Source organism: Oxyura jamaicensis, chromosome 2, assembly GCF_011077185.1.
Source record: "Oxyura jamaicensis isolate SHBP4307 breed ruddy duck chromosome 2, BPBGC_Ojam_1.0, whole genome shotgun sequence".
In the NCBI taxonomy this organism is placed as follows: Eukaryota; Metazoa; Chordata; class Aves; order Anseriformes; family Anatidae; genus Oxyura; species Oxyura jamaicensis.
This window is the reverse complement of record NC_048894.1, coordinates 84,477,869-84,503,930: the sequence shown is the minus strand read 5'-3', so window position 1 is coordinate 84,503,930 and position 26,062 is coordinate 84,477,869. Positions and strand designations below refer to the sequence as shown.

General features: G+C 37.5%; 1 protein-coding gene across 5 annotated transcripts in view; it reads right to left on the bottom strand.

Annotated features, from left to right (window-relative positions):
- Positions 1-26,062, bottom strand: part of SEMA5A (semaphorin 5A) — a 334,501-nt gene that overhangs the window by 20,697 nt on the left and 287,742 nt on the right. For all 5 annotated transcript variants that reach the window (XM_035319102.1, XM_035319099.1, XM_035319100.1 and 2 more), the window contains exons 17-18: positions 14,390-14,615; positions 7,460-7,678 (exon numbers count right to left, since the gene is read on the bottom strand). In XM_035319102.1, coding sequence (XP_035174993.1) covers positions 7,460-7,678; positions 14,390-14,615 — 445 coding nt within the window. The remainder of the gene's footprint in view (positions 1-7,459; positions 7,679-14,389; positions 14,616-26,062) is intronic.

Genomic DNA, 26,062 nt, shown 5'->3' with positions numbered 1-26,062 from the left:
ATTCCCTGTGCCTTGCTCAGCATAACGGTGGCATGGTCCCCAACATTTTCTACATACTCTGTAATGGATGATAGTGAAAATTACAAATGTGCATGCATTTGAAACCGCCATCTGCTGTCTATCCATAGGTGACCAGTAACAAAGAGTGATGTGCTATCTGAGAACGTCACCATGCTCCACAGCTATGGTGCTCATGACTATACCATAAGCCTTCAGATGTAAAGGGAGAAGTGGGTCTAGGGGACATAGGAAAAGACAGACAATATAATAGAGAATGTTAAACTCGATCATAGGTGAGCTGGATGGTGCAATTATAATTGTTTTTCTTAGCAACTCTTTATGGACATTCTGACATCCTAAATTTCTAGGCCTTTCATGGACTATCATAACAACCTCTTTTGTTTGCCCCCCGAAATTTTCCTTCTCAGCAACAAAGGATGATAAAACATCATAATGGTTTAATAAGATCAAAGGAGTGGATATTTAGTGCTTCAGTTTTTACAAGACATAAATAGAGCTCTGTGGTTTCTTTCATCTTTCTTTAAAGTTGCTTGGCAACACAGAACCATCTGTTTTGTGTGTGTGTGTTTTTTTTTTTTTTTTTTTTTTTTTTAATTGTTTGTTTTTTCCTTCTGTCATAGAGTCCTTAATATTATTTCTTTTTCTTACAGGAAGGAAAATATGAAGTTGCAATGAAAGTACCAGTCACTACAGTTTCTTTACATAACATTTTTGTAGACCTTTTGGACAAAATGAAGTAGTTAAAGAAGTTCCACAATGAAAGATAAAAACAGTCTTTGCATTTCCTGACAATTACTGAGGTTGGTCGCTTTTGGAAGGAGGCCTATTCAGCTAGCAGGGTGCTCTCAAACAATGTTTTTTTCTTTTGTAGTAAGCAAAAAAAAAATGCCTACTGACTATGTCACAGTTAATACATATTTCTTTACTATAATGAAAAAAAAGCCATGGAGTAAAGGATGTTCTAGGGAGAAACAGTATACAGAAATGTGATCTCCTGGGGACATGATAAAAGATCCACACTGCTGGACATTTTTACCAAGAGACTAGTAAACTGGATATCCTGCTCTGCACATGGATTTTATAAGAAAGAGGAAAGAAGCATGGGCCCACACACTGGCCTCACCTACTTTCATGAGGACAGAGACAGGATTGCACGCTTTTTCATATACTGTCTGGTCTCATTTCAAAATTTAAATATCCAATACAATTATCTTAGTTGTTTTTTTCGTTTGTTTGTTTGTTTTTGTCTATGGCTTTAGGTTTGTAACTTTTTATATTCATCTTTTTGAAAGCATAGCAAAAGAGAGTAGTAAATAATGCTGAGAAATGTCAGTCTTTTCTATATGCATGATGGAAAATAAATTGAGGGGCAGTAGTCTCTTACACCCACTAAAATGCTGTTGGTGTGTTTCACAGAAGCTGAATTAAATCTGGGGGCACTGTTTGTTGAGCAGTTTACAGACCTAAGAGTATACTGCTCCCATCCAGGCACACAGGGATCATCCCATTCCACATCACATAGTCTAATGCTTTTTCCTAGTTCTAAAGGGCATGGCTGCATATGTTTTACTGTGGGAAAGAAGTTTTTACATCAAAGCTTGAAAAGGCAAAGTCTTGTTTCTGTGATGCTACATTCACCTTTTATTCATAAAAGCAGTGCTAGATGAAACAAACAGTCAATTTAGTGTAGTGCAGAAACAGAGAGCAAACTAATGCTTCTAGGGAAAGCACAATAACAAAGCCTAAGGATCAAATTGGGTTTAAGTCTGTAGCTGAGACCCTTAAATTAGAAGAGCAATAGATACTTCCAAAAGGCAGCTCAGCTCTCTCTTCACTGGCAACAGAGGAAGCCTAGAGAGATCAATGTCTATGGAGAGATGGACTTCAGCAGCCTCAGAGACAAGATTTATTGACTGCAGTATAATTTTGTCCATTCCTTTAAATATACTCCTGTTGCCTTGTGGCCAAGTAGGGCTGCAAGGAAAAAAAGAATAAGAAAAAAATAATAAAAGCAAGAATGAACAAAAAAGCAGCAAGCAATAATTGGCTTTGGGGGATGCATAAATTTCAGAAATGGTATTTCAGGGAGTTTTGTATATCTGAAACTATTATTAACACATTTACTGATGAAGGCCTGCAGTTAATTTATTCAGATTTTTTCAAGCAAAACATCATCACTAAACCAAACTAAACCTACTAGGATAAAAAATTGAAACTGGAAATTGGTGAAATCTCAAAATATTGGCATGAAGTAGCAGAATTTCAAATCACAGACAGCAACTGTCTTTTTCCACCTCTGATCCAACAGTATGCTTTGAGTAAAAGATGGGATAGAAACTCCATCAACATGTCAAAATGGCACTCAGATAGCTATGCTTAAAACTCTTAATTAAAGGCACTTTGGTGAAGCAACTCTTTGTGTAAAAGAATAAAAGAGAATCACAGAATCACAGAATAGTCTAGGTTGGAAGAGACCTCCAAGATCACCGAGTCCAACCTCTGACCTAACACTAACAAGTCCTCCACTAAACCATATCCCTAAGTTCTACATCTAAACGTCTTTTAAAGACCTCCAGGGATGGTGACTCAACTACTTCCCTGGGCAGCTTATTCCAATGCCTAACAACCCCTTCAGTAAAGAAGTTCTTCCTAATATCCAAACTAAACCTCCCCTGGCGCAACATTAGCCCATTCCCCGTCATCCTGTCACCAGGCACGTGGGAGAATAGACCAACCTCCACCTCGCTACAGCCTCCTTTCAGGTACCTGTAGAGTGCAATAAGGTCACCCCTGAGCCTCCTCTTCTCCAGGCTGAACAAGCCCAGCTCCCTCAGCCGCTCCTCGTAGGACTTGTTCTCCAGACCCCTCACCAGCTTTGTTGCCCTTCTCTGGACTCGCTCGAGTACCTCCATGTCCTTCTTGTAGCGAGGGGCCCAAAACTGAACACAGTACTCAAGGTGCGGCCTCACCAGAGCCGAGTACAGGGGGACCATCACCTCCCTAGCCCTGCTGGCCACACTGTTTCTTATAGAGGCCAGGATGCTGTTGGCCTTCTTGGCCGCCTGAGCACACTGCTGGCTCATATTCAGCTGACTATCAACCAATACTCCCGGGTCCTTCTCTGACAGGCAGCTTTCTAACCACACATCTCCCATCCTGTAGCACTGCTTGGGGTTATTGCGCCCGACGTGCAGGACCCGGCACTTGGCCTTGTTGAACTTCATACATGCAACAAGAAACAAAGTAAAACAAAAACTAAGAAAAAATTGTCTTTTCCTAAAGTAATAACTGGAGAGATCTGTAACGTTGTGAATTCCTTATGTTTGTTTACTATTATTTCCAGATGCATCTTTTAGTTCATAAATTCCCGTAATTTTTGTAAATCTGAAGAATTTACCATTCAAGCAATGTTTTTCTTCATCACCTATTTCTTTTTGTGATGTAAATATCTCACAAGCTCACAAGAACAAAAAAAATAATCATTATATGCTTGATTATAGTTTCCTTTATTTTTATATTGACCACGTATCAGTAACTGAAACAAAACAGAAATGTATTCACAGATTCTTTCTATAGTTATTGAGACTCTTCAGTGCTTGCCAGCTTGATTCACCACATCTCTGAGCCATAAAAAAGGAGATGCGGCACAGGGCCAAAACATAATTTGTTAGTGCAAGACAACAGTGCAAATTCTCTTGCTTCTCAAAACAGTTTGGCTACATGGAAATTGAGTACTGTGAATAGGTCTTATCCTACACTAAATCCCAGATTATTTCTGTAGATTGAGAGACTGCTAGTTAGTTGAAGCCAAAATTGTGTGAAAGATCATTCTAAAACTTGTACAATGTAGACAAATTATATTCTTGGGCCTGGGTGCAATTAATTTCTGGTAAATTTCTGGCAACGCTCAATTTGCTATTATATATTCAGCTGTTGAGTACTATGAACAGAAATTAATCTGTCCAGTAACTCCTATCAATCCACACTTCAGTGGACTATTTACTTTGCTACAAGCTGTGGGAAAAACTTTGCGGTAGTTTCTCTCTCCCCTCAAGAATGATTTAGGAGTATCTGCTGAAGGCAGGTTCAAATTGGCTTCAGATTTTTTTTTTTATTTTTTATTTTTTTTTTAAGCTATGGGAGCCTGCATACATTTAATAATAAATTACTGACTATTTATAAGGATATTTAAAATTATGCTGAAAGATATTTAATGAGACAAAAGAGCCTTGTACATTTGATGATCGCTCCATGGACTTTTTCATTGTGTCAGTACTTCAGGGCACAGTATCTTCCAGGATGACACGGAGCCCAATTTAAATGACTTACATGCATGAAGTCTATTGACTTTCAGCAGGACTTAGACACTGTTCAGTGTTTTTCTCAATCACTTTTCTTTTTCACTAGTTTATATAGTAAGGGTTTGATCCTGTCTGCAATATGCAAAATAGGTAGCAAAGCAGAACCTAAACCAGAATTAACAGGAATGCTTCTTTATGGCTGCCATTCCGCTCCTTTACGCTAATCTGAATATTTCCGAAAGGTTAACGACTGAACTATAAGTAAATAGATCTGTGCCAGCAGGGAACATATGAAGCAGTCCTTACCCTGAGGAAGCTCAGGTAAACCTTAAAAAGCATCAAATTCTTGATTACAGTTTTTATTTCTAGTACTACAGACAACACCTTAGTGTTGAGGTCAGAACAAAATTCCCTCACATTCCTTTGCCTTTCTGTCTGCACTTCCATTTTCTTACACAGGCAAGAATGAACCTTGCAGAGTCCCCCCCCTTTTTTTCCTCTGTGCCCACAGTGGTGAGAAGGGCCTTATATATCTATTTCTGCTCAGTCCCTGCATTTGTTTATAGCCTACTATAAATGAGGTAGTAATACCATGAGATCTACACCAACCTTTCTCGTTAACATCTGCAAGGGTTGTATGATCAAAGCCTAAAGGGACATTTCAGAAACTCGTTTAGATATCGTGGGTAAGAATGACTATATGAGGGGACTGAAGAACAAGTCTTACGAGGAGCGGCTGAGGGAGCTGGGATTGCTCAGCCTGGAGAAGAGGAGGCTCAGGGGTGACCTTATTGCACTACAGCTACCTTAAAGGAGGCTGTAGTGAGGTGGGCGTTTGTCTATTCTCCCATGTGCCCGGTAACAGGATGAGGGGGAATGGGCTAATGTTGCGCCAGGGGAGGTTTAGTTTGGATATTAGGAAGAACTTCTTTACTGAAAGGGTTGTTAGTCACTGGAATAGGCTGCCCAGGGAAGTGGTTGAGTCACCATCCCTGGAGATCTTTAAAAGACGTTTAGATGTAGAGCTTAGGGATATGGTTTAGTGGAGGACTTGTTAGTGTTAGGTCAGAGGTTGGACTCAGTGATCTTGGAGATCTCTTCCAGGCTAGATGATTCTGTGATTCTGCGATATACCTGTCCTGAATACAAGCACCCAGGAAATAAAAACTACTTGCTTAGTGCAAAGGTTAATGAGAAGACTGAAAACTGATCTAACCACTTTTTCTTTTTCTGGCTGCTCTCCCCTGTGCCCTTGCTATGGGGTCTGCCAAGTCTGCTGCTAATTGAACAGTGAAAGCTACTTTCCTTGGGTACTGCAAGATAATTTCACCAGAAAGTGATAGCTTGTTGCGTCCAAGTGCCTCCTTCAGAACTTTGCTAGCTTCAGTGGGCTTTTGCCCAGAATGAAGCAGGGATCTGCAACAGAAATTCCTTTTGGATCTGCCCCACCAGCAGGAGAGATGCAGGCTGCCCTTGACCTAGAGTTGCCAAGAAATACTGCTGTTGCCTTTAGGCATAAAAATACATAGAAGTTCATGGTTACTGAGCATCCAGAATGGTCATCCAACTGAAATTTTGTGGAATATTAAGCACATTATTTAGGTTTAATTCAAGAAGGAAATATGTTTTTCAAGAAACTACATACTCCTGAAAGGGAAGTCCTGTCTTCTGGACAGATCTACTGTTTAGTTTCTGGTGCAAAAAATGGTCAACAGCTGTCTGAATCTCACCAAGCATAAGGAATGTTAAGAGATTGGACAAAATTCTCATACTAAAAAAAAAATCGTATGTGTCTTTACAGAATGCAGTTTTAACTTGTAATCATATATACAAATACACAAATATATATATGTATGTATGTGCACTTGTATATTACTATAGTAATCCTTCAGGTTCACATTTGAATGTCAAAAGCTCCAAGTACTTGATAATAAAGTATGTAGCACGGTTCTAAATAATTAATATAATTAGAGATGTCGAAATCTTATTTCTAAATTTACTTACTGCTACTGGAAAGAACTGAGACTCTCAAAAGTTATCCTTCTTTTACTACTTAATGTACCTTGAATTCTTTTCTCCTATTCCAATTTCACTTTCTTTTCTTCATCTGTTCTCAACTACATTCTTCCACTTTCTTTTTCCACAAAGCCTTCTGCAAAGCTCAAAAGCCATTGAATTTGGATGTCTGTTTTATGAAGGGTGAGAGGTGACTAGAACCAAGATGTTTTTTCTTCCTAAATCTCTAAGATACAGAAATGATTTATAGCCCAGAGTAGTTTCCTGAAAATATATATTCTACTTGCAATCCTTCTTATAGAATCATAAAACTACTGTCAACAAAGGAGAAGCTCAAGCTTCCAAGAATAATCTAAGGCCTGCTTGAGATAGCATCAGTTTTGGTGATCAGTCACAAACTTTACTTGCTAGAAGCTCAACACTCATAAGTTAGCAGATTTAATTCTATCAATCACTGTAATGAAAGTTATAATTTTACTTTAAATAAAGACAAGGGCAGTTTTCTCATAAGGTATTTTTTTTCTCTTATGAGCTTATTTATTAAAGCTGTATTTTTACTCAAAAGTGAAAGATGACATAGCTTTTAATACTGTTGATGATAAACTTATTGATATCACTTGTAATCTTGCCCAGTTCCACTTCAGTGTAACTGGCTGTCACAATTATACTGGGTATGAACACATTACTGAGAAAAAAAGAAAATCTCTCTTTCTAGAGGCCAAGAAACATGATCTCTTGAAAAGGTAACCAAAAAAAAAGGATTTCCATGTGGTACTTATCCCTTAAACATTCATGTCTGAGATGAGTACTCATCTTACTTAAAGATATTTCTGCAACAAACTACAATGGGCTTCTCTGCTATAGGCAGTTATCATAAACTTGTATCTTGCAATAGAACACAATCACTGAAATATCTGTGTAGACTTTTGGCATGCTCAACTGGACTGAGCTGATTTGTTTCCTTGGAAATGAAAACAGCTGGTAAAACAATTATTTGAGCTGTAATTTACTTTTAAAAAAATAAAACCCAACACAACCACATAAAACAAACAAATAAAAACATGCCATGATGATGAGTCATATTATTTTCACATACTTCTCTTGTTTCAGTTGACTCTTACCTGGACAAGGCAAAATGTTGCATTCCTGGTACTCTAGAGATGGACCAAGGCAAGGAAGACCGCCATACTTGGGCTCAGGGTTGCTGCAGACTCGTTTGCGATTCCGTATACCTCTACTGCAATCACGACTGCACTGAGACCATGGAGACCATGGTGACCAGGCACCATTGATGGTGTGAGCAGAGTACCGTCCGGCACGCAAGAAATCCCCTGATAATCCTAATAAAATAAAGGTTGAAAAAAAATACAGAATTAAAACAACAACATATCCTCCAACAAACTTCTCCTCCTCAAATTTACTCCTAGGCTTCGAATAGTAATACGACCATCAAGGTCTTGTCTCTTAATCTCACAAGCCAAACCTTAGGTTCATCTCAGGAATTTCTTCCATAATAGAAATTTCATAATCATTTGCATAGAACTACAGTGAAGATCTGGATCCAGCTCTTAGGAATTATTGTCACCGTTTTAGAGAAAGAAGCTGGCACAGAAGACAAGACTGAGCTGCCTGTGACCATTCATCAAGCCACTTCTGGTCCTAGTGCTGGGATCTGCCCACTTTCTCTATCCAGCCATTTTCCACTACTACTCGCTGTACCCAGAGGTTCATGGGTCTCCTGGAAAGCAATGCATTATATTTGTCATAACCATAGTCATTTTTTTGACAGTGTACTGCTATAGTTCAACAAAGTCTAGTGACACTGCCCTTTAATGAAGAGCATTTTTTTTGCCAGTTTAAAAAACAGTTTTATTCCACTGAGCCAAGTGTTTTAAACCACATATAGAAATCAGCCTTTTGGAGACACACATAACAGAATACTTTCTAGTGAAAATAACGATCTGGGAAGTGGAAAACAACTTTTTTTTTAATAGAGTTTAGTTCTGAGAAAAAGCATTAGATTAAACAGTGATGGAGACAGAAGTCTGTCATTTATGAAAAAAGGAAAACACAGAATCTTGTTCACGTCACATGAACAGTATGCTTAGATGTAGCCCAGGTGAAGTTGTTCTAAATATCTGCAGTTAATTGCTCTGTCTTTGTCACTTACAGGGTTGGTCCTGATTGGAAAGAGACTCTATCAGCTATACTCAGAACACTGGACTCACTCTTGAGCTGTAGCATTATCTCTAAGCAGCAACACCAAAAGCATCTCTAGCATCACTACTGGGATTTCCTACTGTTGCTAAAGCTGTTCACTTTCCCCAGTACTAACACTAGAAATTCAATGATCGGTGGACCACTAACTTCTGTTTTTATTATAAGCACTTCTTTAATTAGTTGTGTTGAGAGAAAGTCCTATGAATGGTGCTTAAAACAGCAGATACCTGGATGCCTGCTTATGCTAGAGCTTCAGCATTGCTAAGTACAGATGAACAGTATCACCAACTGTGGAGAAAACCACAGAAGTAACTTAAACTGCAGAACAAACTTTTTTTTGAAGAAAATGTTTTATGTCCTGCCCCCAAGCACAGGCACCATAGGAGAGTCAAGTGGAGCAACAGATACAGGAGACAGACTGAGCATGAACTGGAAACAGCTACAGGTAATACAGTCAAGAGACTGCCTGGCCGGAGTCCTGGACTGAACACCTACCATACAACATGCAACAACCATACAACATACAACATACAATCAGCATGGGAGGAGACCCCCTTTTGTGGTGTCGAGAAGAGAGGCAATTACACCCCATTTCTACCAGTGCTTATGGCATTATTAAGTTCTACCTTAGTAAGTTCTGCTTAAATTCTGCCCTGAGAAGTACGTCCATAATCATCCCAAAAGATTATGCATATTTTTATTGAACACTTGATAAGAACTGGCAGCATTGGAATGATGATGCAGTGACACAGAAAAACATGTAATAAGAAACTGTTGTGATTAGTAAGAAACCAGAAGAACAGCAATATAAAAATGACTAAAAATGGGTAAAATCTCTCAGTGATTACAGAGGGTAACTATTTCTCTCCTGCTGAGCCAGATTTTATTACACAAAGATATTAAAAGCAGCATTTCAAGAAACATGACACAGATTCAAATCCAAAATGGGAGGAAGTACACAGAAACAGTACAGAAATTATGAATACAGGAATACAGGCCCACCTTCTAGTTCTGTAAGAGTCCCTCGCTTTTTTTTCCTTATTTTTTTTTTTTTAACTTTATAAAATTTTAGCCATCAAAATGTGAAGATTAAGCACCCAGGGGCCTGTGAGAGCAAAAGAATAGTATTTTTCCAATACCAGGATTTCAAACGAGGGTGTTTTTCTTTTTTTCCTTTTTTTTTTTTTTCTTTTTCCCCAAGCTATTAGCTTAACATCAGTGCAGACAATGGCAAAAACGTTCTTAATCAGTCCAGATTGCCAGTCGTTTTCCTCATAAAACACTTCAGCATGCATCACTTAATACCACTACTAGCAGATTCTGAAGACATTTTTTCAGGATAAATGTATATTTTTCAGTCCTAAGGAAAATGTGCGACCTTATTTGTCATTATGATATTAAACTTCTTGCAATTTAAATTGGAAAATGGAGTGGGAAATCATCTAAGGGAAAACTCTGAGGTAGTTTAGCTCTGAAACAGAAGAAAATTATAACAAATCTTTTCAGCATGTAGTTTGGTCTGCCACAAGCGTTCCCATGTGTTTTCTTCTTTAAAAGGCATTAGAATATTTATTGCAGGGAGCCATCTTTCCACAGTTTTGCAGTAATTTACATAGTACTCATAGAGGGGCTTTTAGAACTTCTTCTTTCAGCAGAAAGTGCACACAAAAAATAACATTATGACACTAATGATATTAAAAATAACAAGATCATTTTACATTCTGGAAATACTAAACTATATATTGCTTGACCAACTTTGTAGCCTTCTACCATGAGTATATTAGGTTCATGGATGAGGGGAAAAGAGTGGATGTTACTTAAGTAAGGGTTTTCACACTTTTCTCCATAACATCCTCATAGACAAGCCAACAAAGTATGGGCTTGATAAGTGTATGGTCACGTGGACAGAACACTGGCTGAATGGCCAGGCTCAGAGGTTTGTGATCAGTGACACAAAGTTCAGTTGGAGGCAAATCACTGGTGGTATATGCCAGGGGTCAACACCAGGTCCAATCCTGTTTAATGTCTTCATTAATAACCTGGACAATGGGACAGAGCTCACCCTCAGCAATTTCACTAATGATACAAAACTGGGAGGAGTGACTGAGTTGCTGGATGGTTGCACTGCACCGCCACTGGTCAGAGAGGAATCTCATGAAGTTCAGCTAGGGGAAATGGAAAGTATTGCATTTGTGAAGGAGAAACCCAATGCACCAGTAAGCATTGAGGCTGACCAGCTGGAAAGCAGCTCTGTGGAGAAGGCCCTGGGGGTGCAGCTGACCATGAGCCAACAATGTGTTCCTGTGGCAAAGGTCAACATCAGCTAGAGCTGCATTAGGAAGAGCACTCCCAGGTCAAAAGAGGTGGTCCTTCCTCTCTACTCTGGAGTGTTGGGCTCAATTCTGGTTTCCCCAGAGACACCTGATTAACTATAGTACTCAACTGATTTATTCCTTAGGTCTTCCTGTTCAAACATAACAATAAAAACTCAACTAGCCAAGCAGGCTAGGTTAGTAACTATGGGAAAAAATAATCTGGAGCCAAAATTCAAGTATCCTGAATAATTTCTAAAGACAGCATGAAATATTGCTTAAAGTGCAGCAGGTAACAGATAAGCAAAGATTGTTTCAATGTTGTGATTTTCTGAAGATATTCTGCTAGTATCTGAAAAAATCATTAAAGCATAAATCTTTTATAACTTCACACCTATATACCTATAACTGATAAAAACCTTATAAACCTTAAAAATTTCCATAGTAAAAATGAATGGTAAAATGCAAGGAAAAACAGGAACGCAATGCAAGAGTAACATTTTAAAAGAAAACAGCATGCAGAGGGAGGATATTTATGTCACCATGAGAATTTTACTTTTTGCACCTGTTTTTTCTGTGTTTAAATATTTGATCCTAAAGTTCCATTAAAGAGTTCTTGTTTGTCAATCAAACTTGAATTTGATCTTAAATTCAGTTCTAACTTTCACAGTTGTTTTTGTTCTTATCACAAAATACCATGGCTTAGCTTCACTAAAACAGTGTAATAGATAATATCTCAACATGTACTCCTCCTGACTACAGGACGTTGTAGATTATCAGCACCTGTTTTATTCTGTACTAAATTTGAAATGATTTTTAAATAGATTTACTACACCTAACACTAGGATATAATTAATGTAGAAGACACTGCAGGAAAAACAAAACAAAACAAAACTAAACAAAAACAAACAAACAAAAAACAGTTATTAAGACAGAATTACAACCTGCCTTCAAAAATAATAATTTTGTTAAATCTGGCATAGAGAATGCAGTCACAACTGGGAATTTAAGTTCAGGTTTCCATGTATATTTTTCTCCTTTGAAGAACTTGGGTGTTTTCCTCAGATTTTCTTCTTCCCCTCTCCCTTTCAAAACAAAACCAAACAAGCAAAAAATGACAGAAAACATATCACAAAAATAAAAACAACATCAACAACAAAACAAAACAAAACAAAATAGAAGACCCTTTCAAACTGTTTGACCAAAATCAGAAGGGCCTTCTTATTTATTTGCTTTGTGAAGGTATTTTGAAGGTATCTGGGAAGCTAACTTCACCTTACTATGGCCAGGTCAAATTCAAGAGTATACACCATGGAAAGAAAGTAGTACCCTCCAGAAGGTAATTTCTGCCCCTTATATCATGTGCTTATGTTCAGATGGATCCCTTGTTCTTAATACTTATGTTCTTATGTTTTCAATACAATTCATAGTGCTTATATATAAGAAAATTTTACAGAGTAAACTACTATGTTTAACTTATTTAACATGCTTCATCATGAGCACACAATGAAGCATATAGTGATGTAATTTTTAGACTGTTTTAATGCTGGATAGTATAGACGTTTGCCGTAAGCTGTGCAGATATGTACAAAATCTGTCTTGGTTTATTTGAAATACCTGCCTGTCCCCTGTGTGAGCACCATATGAAAAGCCAAAGGCAGAGAACAAAAGGTTCATTTCTTTCCTCTTAATCAAACCTGTCTGTAAAGCATGGATACCGTGCGCAAATGCTACTACTTGGTTGATTTAGACAGAAGTCTTACCACATGCAGGAGGAGTACAGTGTTTTCCTGGCAAGATTTTCTACCTCTAAGCTCACACTCCAAAGAAAGTTTGCTTTGCTAGTGTCTGACAGTGAAGCATGATTCTGTTTAATGTGGTATGACTACAGTTACACAGTGGGAGATTATAGACAATGAGAAAATTTCTAGCTAATGGTTCTCTTCTGCAAAGAACAGAGAACTGATATTTGCAGAACAAAACTTTGGTAATAAGGTATGGCAAGCATGCCGTACTGGTATTAATACTTTTACAAAAGCCAGAAAATTTGTGCAGTTCAACATGGAGATAACAAAAAGAATGCTTTACAGTATCCAGGATCTGGTCAGGTAGAAGTAAGTTATGATGTTTCCTTGCTATTTAGCCAGAAACAGTGAAAGTGTCTGCCAACATTCATGGTATCCCATTCTCTTGGGTTTCTCTTTCTGTTCCAAAAGCTATAGATACACTACAGGACTCTCTTATTCATGTATTTTCTTCCCATGAAATCAAGGAGCAGTAGAGACATGGTGTCTTGATCCAAACACTAACCTGGGAGCAGGAAAATGCTCCTGGATCCTGCACTTTAGAGGCAGTAAATAAGTTTAATCACAACAGCAAGTAATACTATTCCGTCCCTTGAGCTATGAGGGCACTCACTAGGAAGAATGGAGATGTATGCTAGCTTCTGCCTTGTTGACTGCTCAATATTAAGTATTTAAATATTCAGCTGTATTGACATTCATCAGCAAAGATGCCTCTCTCTGATAACACTTCAATTACTGTGCAACAGGGTTGCTCCCTGTCATGTTTTTGTCTGTGATAGAGTTAGCTTTCTTCGTTGAGGCTTGTTGATGCTGTGTTTTGGATTTTTGATGAAAAAAAAATCATTGTTCGACAGATGATTTTTAAATGAAGCAAAGCAGCAGCTGCACCAAGATGCAACAAATAAGCTATAACATCAGTACATTCAGGAATCTGATGTTCAAAACTGAAAGATAAATCTTCAAGCTAATCAGACAAAGAATGCCCTTGACTCCACACACTTGGTCTCTTGCACTCTGCCTGAAGGCCATACTTAACAAAACACAGGCACTGATACTTCTGACTTTGTTTTGTAGGAAAAGGACACCTTATGCCCCCAGCTCCAGGGGAGCATTTATGATCATAACCACAGAACTGAGGAAGGTGTCTCCATGCTTAATTTTCCTATAGCAATATAATCTAGGACAATGATCTAGGACAAACTAGCTAAATGCTAGTTTGAAACTTAATTTAGATGAAAAAGGAGAATAGATGAAACACTTTTTGCAGAAGTTGTTCCATTCCAAAACCTGCCTTGCTATCCAGACACAGAAAATAAAAATTGGATGCTAGATTGGCTGAAGTGGATGTGACATAAATTACGCAACTAAGTTTTATCTGGAGTTCCATGCTTTTGTTTTATAAGTTCATGCAGTCATTATTATACTTTGTTTTGTTTTTAAATTACTAACATCCTGCCCTCTTTAGAGTCACAGATGTCATATGAATCAATAAAGGTCTTAAACAGGATGAAAGGCAGGGAAATGCTTAACATTGATTTTCATAATAGTTTTTGTCTGAAAACAAAACAAAACAAACAAACAAATAAACAAAACAACAACAACAACAAACATTGGAAAGCCCAAGGACTCAGCAAAAAACTTCCACATGATGAAAATGGAACTGCTGACACTTCACTAGCATGAGGCATTATGCAGCCACGCTATCTTTGCTTACCATCTGTCGAGCACCCACTGGTGCCATCGCTGGAACAATAACGCATTTCAATCCTTTGCCTTCCCACCTCTAGCAAATTTGGGTCAGGCAAGCGTGCTTTGCAGGTATATCGGAATCGTTGTTCGTAGTGGCCACCATTGTCTGAAATATTGACTGGAGTCCAAGGCGTCCAAGGAGTTGTCTTTTTTAACTCTGGACAGGCATTGGTGTTACAAGGTTGATATTCCTGAAAGAAAACAGTCATAGTGAATACAATCATTAGACATGACTTAAAATAATAATAATAATAATCTGTGGTGTGTATTACCCAAAACACTCAGCATTGCTAAATCAGCAGAAGCAAATTCCATGTAGACTGATTCACATCAAAGGAAACAGACTACACATAAGAAACAAATACAGAACTGCCAATTCTCTTATTAGTAAATAGACCAAAAGACAATATATGCCTTCTGAGTATCATCAAAATCCAGAGCACAACATGCTTTATCTGATGAAATGTAAATTCTTTGTGAATTATATGGATAAAATTAAACAACCATTAAATGTCAGAACAAATTTACATTGACAAATTATTAAGGACAAAAAGGAATAGGCACCAATGCAAAAACAATTTTAAAACAATTTCACTACTTCCAACATCTTAGAGAACTCCTCAGATAAGAGTACCTATTGAAAAGGAGCCTAGGAACTAAGTTAGTAATTCCACTAGATACTATAAACTACAGACACTCTAGAAATAATAGTTATATGACATACTATAATAATCTCCTTCTTCCATAACCCCAGCTGATACTACCATGTTCCACCAGGCAATTGGTTATCTGCTCCTCTCCTTCCATGGAGATAACAGCCTTTTTATCTCATACTTTATTTAGTCTACTATCTCTTCTGGTATTAAATGGTCTAACTTATAAGCACATCTAATTAGTCTGAGAATAATTGCTCTCAACCTGTATTTTGGTTTAAATTCTATGTTGCTATTTCAGATCTGAAACAAACTTGTTTGCCTGAAAGCTTTTCTAATTTTTCTATCTACTAGAGTTGGAATAAAAATTATTCCCCAGAAACTCCTGCCCCATTAACACAGCAAGGCCCTGGAGAACCCAGATCTGTGTTCAAGAGACACACGGTATGAAGCAAGGAGGACTTTAATTTTGTGGCAAACTTTCTGGTTTCATAATTTGTCCTGGTTTCAGTTAGGACAGTTATTTTTCCTCCTAGTAGCTGGTAGGGTGCTATGTTTTGGATTAGGATGAGAAGAGTGCTGATAACATGCTGATGTTTTAATTGCTGCAGAGCAATGCTTACACTATGCCAAGGACTTTTCAGCTCCTCGCTCTGTCCTGCCAGTGGGCAGGCTGGGGGTGCAGCAAAAGCTGGGAGGGGACAAACCCAGGACAGCTGACCCAAACTGGCCAAAGGGGTATTCCATACCATCTGACGTCATGCTGAACAATATATAGGGGTGGCTAGCCGGGGTGGGGGGGCCGGCTGCTTGGGGTTGGGCTGGGCATCGGTCAGCGGGTGGTGAGCAATTGCATTGTGCATCACTTGTTTGTACATATTATTATTATTATCATTATTATTTTCTATCTTAATAAACTGTCTTTATCTCAATTCAGAGGCTTCACTTTCCCATTTCTCTCCCCCATCCCAGAGAGGTAGGGGGGAGGGTGAGCGAATGGCTGTGTGGTGTTTAGCTGCCAGCCAGGTTAAACCACAACATAATTTTTTATTACTTCAGGCAAGAAAGAGATCTTAGATCTTCCCAAGCCATTACATTTCTGCTAGATGCTCTTGCTTATGCTGGTTTTCAGCTGGACTACTTTTGTTCACTCTTTGAGGCTGTACAAAGTCCCTTTCCAGCTTAAAACCTGGTAATCATTACAGTAGTGACCATATGACCAGGAAACATCTATGAAAGAGGATCCCCTCAGAGTGCAGAGGACTGGAATAAACTTTCCAAAATCTGAGTTTCAGCCTTGACTGGTTTCTTGATCAGAAGACAGAAAAGAACAAGCAAACTATCTGGCATGTAGCAGGGGAAATAATTCCTTCATGACTCTTTTATGCAACTGCTTAAATCACGTTTTACTGTATCGCATATGTTTTAGCCTTAATGTAAAGACTGAGAACAAAACATGTGCGACTCCTTTCCTCACAGCACATGAACAGTTAAAAAGAACTCATAAAATTAACAGATCCCAGGAACAGCCAGAAGCACACAGCTTGCCATCCAAGATGCTTATTCACCTCTAATGTGCGGTCCTTGGTCTTCTCCATCAGCTGTGTTATGGTGCATCTTCCAAGCAACTTGCTTTTTTTTTTTTCCTCTTTTTTTTAAAAGATATCTAGCACTGATGACTCTATCACCTCTCTGCATCAGCTGTTACACTATTTAATAATCCTCAGAACTAGCAAATTTCAAGTTAATTCAAGGCTGCATTTCCCCTTTAATTTAATTTCTCAGTCACTGAATTTTGTTGTGCCTTAATCAACAATATTGACCTTGACCTGTACCTACAAATATATTTTTCATGCCGAAGCATACATATATAATGATAAACTAAACTGAATTTTTTTAAACTTTGTAGGGTTTAAAATTGATCTGCAGGTCTTGTGAATCCTTATGTCTCCCATTCTTTATTTTTCTTAAGATTGGCCAAATTTGAATTGTCACTCCAGAAGCAGTCTTATCAATACAGCATGAGACTCATCTTATCAATACAGCATGAGACACAGGCAATCATGACCTTGTTCTACTGGAAAGTCTGATTTTAATACATACATTATTATATTAGTTGTTTTTCCTTTCATAGCACTGCACAAAGAGCTTAAGTAGACCAAATTATCTTTGATAACCTGTTGTTTTCTAAATCATAGCTTTACAACTTCATGTAGCTTCCTATCCCACACAAAAGGATGGTGTTTGGCAATATTAAGATATGTTTTATTAGCTTCTGCAATCGTCTACCATATTATTTACTACCTCAAGAATCTCTGTCATGATCAAGCTTTACTGAAGATGTCTTATATCACTGTCTAGACTGTTGATAAAAATGTTAAGTGCTATTGACCCAAGAACTGATTCCAGGCAGACCCTGATAAAAACATCCCCAGTCATTTATATCTGTCCATTAACACCACATTTTTCAATTTGTCAGTGAGCCAGTTCTTACTCCATTTAATGTTTGCCACGGAGTTCAGTTTTTCAGATCAAAGCTTTTCCTGTTGTGAAGGCAAATTCCTTGGAAAAACTCAATGTCAGTCTGGGAGAAGTGCTGTATTATGTGCAAATATTTCAAATTCAAACTTTTTATCTAGTAGCATATAAGCAAGAATAATTCAATCAGTACAGAAGATTCTAGAAGGTTAGTTTCAGCAGAGTTATTTCACAGTGGTATAAAAGTTTAAGTTCCTTGCTTGCTGATGATTTTTGTATAGAAACAGGAACTCTTTCTGAAGTGGATATGGTGTAGACAATTGAGAGTCATGAAAAACAGTGTAAGAGTTTTGTAATGGACCCATTCTCAATTAAAAATAAGCAAAGGAGGAAGCAGTTAATTTAGTGCCAATGTTCTCAATATTGCTGCTAATATACTTCTAAGATGCCCTCTGACTAGTCTCTTTTCAAAAACTTCAAGAATATTACTATCTCTTAGACTTTAACCCCTAGTTCAAGTTTGTTTTTATCAATTTCCTTGGAAAACTAGGCTAAAATCTTACCTGTATTTGATCTACAATTCTTTTTATATAAAAAAAAATAATTCAGATAGTATGTTCTATTTCAATTTGTATTGCACATACTATGGAGAGAATTTTCTCCTTACAGACACTTATGTCTTTGATGTATACAGTAGGTTGAATATACTTCTTTTGTTCTCATTTGTGTCTTTCTTTCTCATCTGTTGATGTGAGAGACAAGGCAGTTAAATCAACATTAACAGACCATTCAAATATACTCAGCCCAACAGTTACATTTTGATTTACTTTTAATATATAGTATTCTCAAATATTCTTTTGGGATCACTGAGCAGTCTATTGATTAAAAATACTTATAAATTGTTTGCTCTTTGTTTCATCCTGCCAGGCTTCAGTTTGTCTGGACCAAAATGTTTATTTAGTTTTTCAGAAGATAAAATACCAATAGAAAATAATGTTAATGGTTTATAAATTGAATGGTCTAGTGTTTCACCTGGGACAAGATAGGGCTGCAAGATATAAGAATCTCAGCCTTCTCCCAAGCTCTGAACTTGTAACAGTAATATGCTGTTAAAGGAAAGGACAGCTCTCTCATGCAATCAAAACAAAGGTCAAAATGAATGTAAGTAACAGCGTTACAAAACTCTAGAGAAAGCCTGTTCCCGTTTATAGGGATCCTTGTTTACACATCAAAACATAAGTTTCCTGAAGGAACAATATACCCTTTCCCTCTTCAAGAACCAAAAGATATAACTTCATTTATCTTGCAGTGGCTAAAAAATATGTTTAGGAGAATCACTAACTGAATTTGAAAAAAGGGAATGTGTCATTTATTTTCATTACAGAAGTGTCTTATCCTTTTAGAAAGCATTTTCAAACTAAAACAAACAAAAGACAGATAAGCCCCTGATCATGTTTCTATTTATTTCTAGAGTTTTAAGAAGCCCTGTTCCTGAACCAAATGCCATTAGATATACCTTACTTTATTGTCATTTTTCTATTATAGTACTATTTCAAAAGCATGACCTAAAAGAACACCCAAACCACATTAAATCTGAGTTCTTAGGCAAAATATCTTCTACACTGTAAACTTCACAGCTATACTTAAAAAATAAAAACCTAAAAGACTTCTAAGATCTCCATTGTATTTTCATCACACAAAGAGCAATCTTTATCCTAGTTTATAGGCAGTATTTTAGCTTCAGTTGACATAAATGGGAAAAGTTCTATTGATTTCAGTGGAGACAGGGCTTCAGAGACTGTCGCTGCACGCAGAAGCAATCCTGTAGTGCTGTAAAGTAAAGGTAGGTAAGCTGTGTTCATAAAGGATTTTTAAAAATATTTTGATGGATAGAGAGAGGAAAATCATTTTACCCTATGCAAAGGGAACATGCTTCTTTTGAAGTGAATGAATTTCTTTTTTTGGCTGCAAACACTGACTGAGCACAACCTTTTGTTTTTATTTTGTAAATCTTAAATGAAAGGGTTGGAAAAAAAACAAGTTGATAAAAAAGAGAAATTTAAAAGAAATTAAAAGCTGAATTTGTAATAATTTTCCCTGGAGGAGTTCAGGGCTAGCTGGGCACATCATCAGATTGTGAGAGTTCAGCACTCAAATTCTGCCTATACTTTAATTAGCTAAGAAAAGTTCTTGCAATCTTCATCTCATCTCATAAAACAACTAAGCTTTGTACGAAGAATTGAAATACTTATGTTATAACTATCAAATTATGGAGTGAAGAAAGTCACCACTTTCCCCTTTTCCTACTACTTTTTTTTTTTTTTTTATCAGACAAGTCAAGTTTTTATGAAGAAAATTATTAAAAAAAAATCAATCATGAGTAACTTAACTGAGTATCTCAAAGGGGTGAAGGCTGGTAGGAGCACCTTCAGCTCCACATCAGCCACAAAACTGTCCAGAGGCATTGAGAAAGTGACATTTTTACTTTTAAGTGGTGCTGCTTGGATGCTTACATTCACATTGGCACCTGAGAACCAGTCAGGGTGATAAAAGTTCATTTCAGACGTAATACATTCCTAATAGTGTAACAGTCCAATTTAAAGCATGATATTTAGAACTAACTCATATTCAAAATGAAACTAGAAATGTCTAATGAAGAAAGGGTTCTTTATTCTGACAGAGATTTCAAGACAATATAGAAAGAGGTTATTAATTAGATGTTGATTTGGATTTTTCCAAACCTAACACATTTATGGACCTGCATCACGGTTGACCACCCTACCCACATGCACCAAGGAAATCAAATTGTTATAATTGTTATGTGATACAGGACAGGATATTTATATATATATTTTTATAAATAACCAAACACATCAAGAACTTATACGTATTTTTGCACACTGCTAGTAGAGAAATGAAAAGTAAAATCACAGTAAATCCAGAGCAGCAAGTCTGCCTGCTGACAGCTTAATTTGTACCAATCCTTCAAGTGTCCCTGGTGCAAGCCCATCGCAACTACTGAAGGAGCCCACTTCTAAGTACTGTGTGCAGCACGGCCTGCTAACACAGTACCCTTCCTCTCCTCTCCACACCCATTTAACACTTGCATGGTCAGACTATGAACGCTTTGCAGAAGAAGACATTTGGACTGCCTCTTGGCTGGCCTTTGGATGATGGGGTACTGGTTCAGCATTATAGTATTCAGGCACCAAAACAACAATCATGATATAATGCTTTGCAAAGCTATGGGAGACAACCAATTTTCAATCTGACAGTTCCAAACCCCTCAGTGAATTGCAAGTCACCACAAGGGGACTGCAGACATGCTGTGCTTCCCCGACTGTTAAGGCAGGAAATGGCTCCAAGCTATGATCACGATGGGAACTAAGAAGCGTAAACAAGATTAAAAAAATAATAATCCATTCTCAGTGCCGATACCTTCTCAATATCTTAAAGCCAGTCAAAAATCTGGCTAGTGGAATTTACTGTCAGTTTTCAAACTACGACTGAAGTGTATTTAAAATGTAGTGCAATGTCATTGCAATTCATTGGAACTTTGGTTATCTTTTGAACATCTGGTACTTGCAAGCATACCCAATGAGTATTCAGAATTCAATGTCTTGAACAGGCTGAAACTGCAAACTTTTGAATGTGTTTGAAGTCCACAAAGGGAACCAGAATTCTGTCTGGTCACCCTGTTCCTTTGTAGTATAGATTAACATGGAATTCCAGGCTTCCCTTACAAAGTTAGCCATCAATTTTCCTTGGATGAACAGTACTTTCTACATTTTGCCCATGCTCTGAAGGATTGTATATTCAGCTACACCCAAGAACACTGAAAAGAGTTTTCCCCTGACTGATTTAAAAATAAAAAAATGTATTTTCATTATTCTACCACATTCAAGCACTTATGTTCTTTACTGTATTTGTGTACACTACTAATTTTAAGCATCACATTTAAGCAGCTTTGTCAGTTATGTACTTACTAGGGACTTGCCACTAATTAAGAATCATACCAAATTGCCATCCTAAACATTGATAAATAATTGTTGAGGCCTTTAAAATCATTATATTGGCTTAAATGTACCTGGGGCAGGAAGCTGGTCCATCTAGTAAAATAAGGTGATTAAGTTAAAACATTACTGATACTGAGAGTGTGTCCCATCCTTCCACTGACGACTATTCTTTTGCACAACAGCTACTCATTAGGGTATTGGCGTCCAGGGTTCACGTGCTCTAGTTAAGAGTCAGAAGTCTGATTGCAAGTCCCACTTTATCAGGGGCTTGGCAAGCTGCATCGTGATCTGGTACAGATTATGATGTGCCTCCAGTTCTAGCAGCTTTGCTGTGGGATGGAAACCTCTGGAAGAGGGGATTAGAAAATGGGGACAAGATCATCTAAACCTGCTAAACTTCAGTAAGCCTGGAGGTGTCTGTGAAAGAACTAAGGGCTCAGTAATTTCTGCCCTGCATGTTGTGTGGTGTCATTTAGACTGCTGCAAAGGCTGCACAAAGGAAATAAAAGATATTACTGAGTTGATGAAAACAGAACTCTCAGGACAGCAAATCATGAAGGCTGTAAAGCTGAAGGGATTGTCCACCTATAAATGACTGCATGGATTTACTGAAACTGATTCAAAGATGATTTCAGTTAAGGAAGCACTATATTGCCATGTAGTGAAGGTCTCAACCACAGCCTGTAAGACACGACCTCCAAATATGAGTGACAACATGAAAAGTAGATGGTGAAATATAAATATCATTAAAGACAAATGATGTCTAACTTGCACATGAATCAAAATTGTTTTTTCAGCATTTAAATCAGACCTCAAAACTAGTGTGTAAACACCACATAATGAATTATGAAGAGAGGGAATTCAACTTTACCTTTAAAATTAAGAATGGACTAGTTTTGAAAGGCAACATTTGAAGGCACAATTTGAAAATATCAGAGAAAGGAACATAGCTTCCCGCAAGCTGTGATTTTTCTTACCTGATGACTTAGTACTTCACAAGTGGGGAAAAGTGGGTTGTTCAAAATTCCTTTTGGGGGGTATGCTCAGCTTATTGCAATCAATTGAGTTGCTGCAGCTTAGTGCATCACCAACTCAGCTGGATCATGCTAATGATCCGTGCTTGTGGCTTTAGCTATTACAAATGCAAGAGACGGTGGATTAAGTCAGACAGATAAGGGGTGATTTACTCTGCTGTAATAACTCAATTGTTTGCAATTAGCTCCACATACTCATACTGAGAAGCTTAACTTTTTCACATAGGCCCTACAATTCCTGACAAAAATCTCTCTTAAATTTCTGAAACAGTTTTTATTAACTATTAAAAATGCATTTTTTTTTAATTGCTGGAAAGCATGGATATCCAAATATTTATTAACTGAGAGTAAGAACGTTAGAAGATAATCCAATAGTCAAAAAGGCACAAAAAGGCTGTCAACTCCTCAATTATAGCCTGCTGTTTTGTAAAGTCTGCAAATCTGTTCCCTCATATAAATTACCTTGATTTCTATTCTACAGCATAGCTTTTCCTTCCTGTAGGCTTATAAAAGTCAGTGAGAGCTTGTTATAAAAGGAGACCCTCAAAAACAACTTAAATTATTAAAAGTGGAAGCAAATCTAGGACTTCAGTATAGTTTTGACAGGTAACACTGGAGCTGCTGCACTTTGTGATTTACAAAGGATTGGGCCCTTGTTAGGTTCACCTGTTGCTAACTAGTCATTGTGCCTTTTCCTGAATTTAGTAATGGGAAAAGTCTGGAAACAAATTTTGGTTTGCTTTGTCTGCTACCACATAACAGTAACTCCACAGTTTGCTAAAGCAATGTGTAATTGTGAAACAAGAAGAGGAGAAAAACGTAGAAGCTGTAATCATGGGATTGAGGATAAGGTGGCAGAGTGGTACTCCTGCAGAGAGAAATGGCTCCTGTCTTTCATGAGTCAGTTTCAAATTAAGCACAGTGATAGAGCAGTTCTAGAAATTTATGTGCTGAGGACACATTTATTTCCATAATATTTTGACCTGGAAGACCAAGTGGGTGAAAAGCCAGGCAATGAATAATACAGAAAAAGAAAACTGTTATTACTATTTTAGATCTAGCCATAGAGCACATTTTCTGAGACTATTTTTTGTTTGTTCATAGCTATTTATTACATGATCAGTGCAGCCTTGTATAAAGTTAGTGTTTATATGAACCTGTGGGTGATCATTATTCTGATTTCCTGCAATTATACAATCTTCTCGGTTCAGCTGAACTTTCACATTTTAAGCTGAGGGCAAAAATGTAACTACCCGTCATTGGTACATCAAAACAGAGCTGAAAGTATGAAATTATTAACTGCTTGTGGATTCACTTAGAGAGCCAGCGCTCAACTGCAGCTTGTCTTATTTTTTTTTTTCTCCCACTTTAAAGATTTATGAACTGTGCTTTGTACAAAAATGGAACCAAAATTTCAGAGAGCTGATGTTGGAAAGAGATGAAGTCTGGCTTTGCTCTGAAAATCTGATTACTTTAATATTCTTACTTTATTTTTCATTCTAAAGAATGATTTAAGCAGTATACAAATCACTGGGAAAAAAAAATCCTGTAATGTCACCACTCCTGAGATAACACTGTAAATGTTAGAGCAGCTGTTAAATGACAAATGCCATGAACTTTGACTCAGACTTGCCAGTACAGAACCAGGAGCTGCAGTAAAAAAACAGAACTGTTTGTTCAAATGCATTAAGCTGTGCAATTATTTTAATCCACCAAAATTAGATTTATTCACACAAGTGAGACATGTTCAAAGACTGTGATCATCTACACCTTCTGATAAAGGCAGCAGAAAATGTATGTGTTGCACTTCTGAAAACAGAGCTACTTAGAAGGTAATCTGAATATGAATTTGGAAACCTGATGAAGGCATCATTTTGGCAAAATATGGCTACCAGATATCTGTCCAGAACTGGATGGACTGTTGTCTCCAGAAACTCCAAATATTTGGATCTGCTAGGAGGGAAGTCACATTAATCTGTATGTGAACATCCACATCTTCATAGCTCAAAGGCCACATTGGTCTTCTGTAAATGAGTGAAAGGGAAAAACACAAACGCAATCTGCACATCCTTCTTTCAAGCAATTTTTTTCTTTTTCTAGATGATGATGGAATGGACAGCACCTGTGGAAAATGGGTATAGCAAGTAGGTTAAGAAAAAAAATGCTATAAACCTCATTTTCAGGCCTTGACCAAAACACACTGAAGCGAGCAGTAATATAACTGAACTTAAAGTGCACTTAAGTGCAGTTTAATACTTTATCACACCACAGACATCTGCCTTTCCCCGGGGCAGAAGCTACAGCAGAACTGACAGAAGTGATGTGTGTCCACACCTCGATCATTGCTGCTACAGTTAAATGTATAAGCATAAAACTATCTTCACTCATAGCTCGTAATCACTTGGACCAGGAAGCACAGCAACTGAGATGTACACGCATTTGCTTCTGCCAACTCCGCTATGGGAAAATATGACCTCTAGCAAATGGGGACAGCTGAGCTGTGAGCTGCTTAAATCACCCTAGCAAGCATCAGTGTAACTCATCTGTCAGAGTCCATGACTAAGAGGGCAAAAAATAAGAAAGGAAGAGGCAATCCAAATAAATGCATAACATTTTACAGGTTGCCTAGTTGAAAAGCAGGTACCCAGATAGAGACGTGAAAAATATGCCTATAATAAATGTAAGCTCAAATTACACACAAACATTCATGGGTTTGTGCTTACTTGTTCAGAAAATGCAACTGCCCAGGCAAACATACATATATAATTGTCCATATTTTTTTCAAGAGTGGATATCAACATCCCAGAACTTGCATCCTTAATACTGGAAATATATCTTCCACTTTCCTGCAGATGTTTCAGATCCCCTATGGCTTCTCAAAAAGCAACACGTGCGTATGTTTAGGCAAGCTGAATCCTGCCTTTGGGTTCCCCAGTGGAGCTTGCAACAAAAACATGTGCCAGTACATGCACACACACACAGCAGTCTGTTCTAGGCAAAGTATGGGATGCTGCTCCCAGGGATTTATTCAAAGAAACATCTCTTCCTTCTGCGTGACTTATATGCTATGGTGGATGTACATACTGTGAAGAAACCAAGACTTTCAAAAGATCAGGATGCACAGAAACAGAGCAACAATGTGTTGACTGAGGAATAAGTGGACAGGCATTTTTTGTAGGCATGTCAGAACTGAATCTCCTGTTGATTTATATAACTACTTCACATTTTCCACTTAATCTGAAGCAATATAAGAAACGGCCCATAAATCAATTCCTCTCTCACAACACTATTTTTAGCTTTTTTAATATTGTTGGTTTTATATAAAGTTTGTTTAGAAAGGGTTTCATCTGTCTATGTTGTATTTTTGGAACTGTGGTTGCAAATAAAACATTTTTTGATCTCCAGCCAATTCCCAGTAAGACAGATGTTTCTGAAAATAAATAAATAAATAAATACC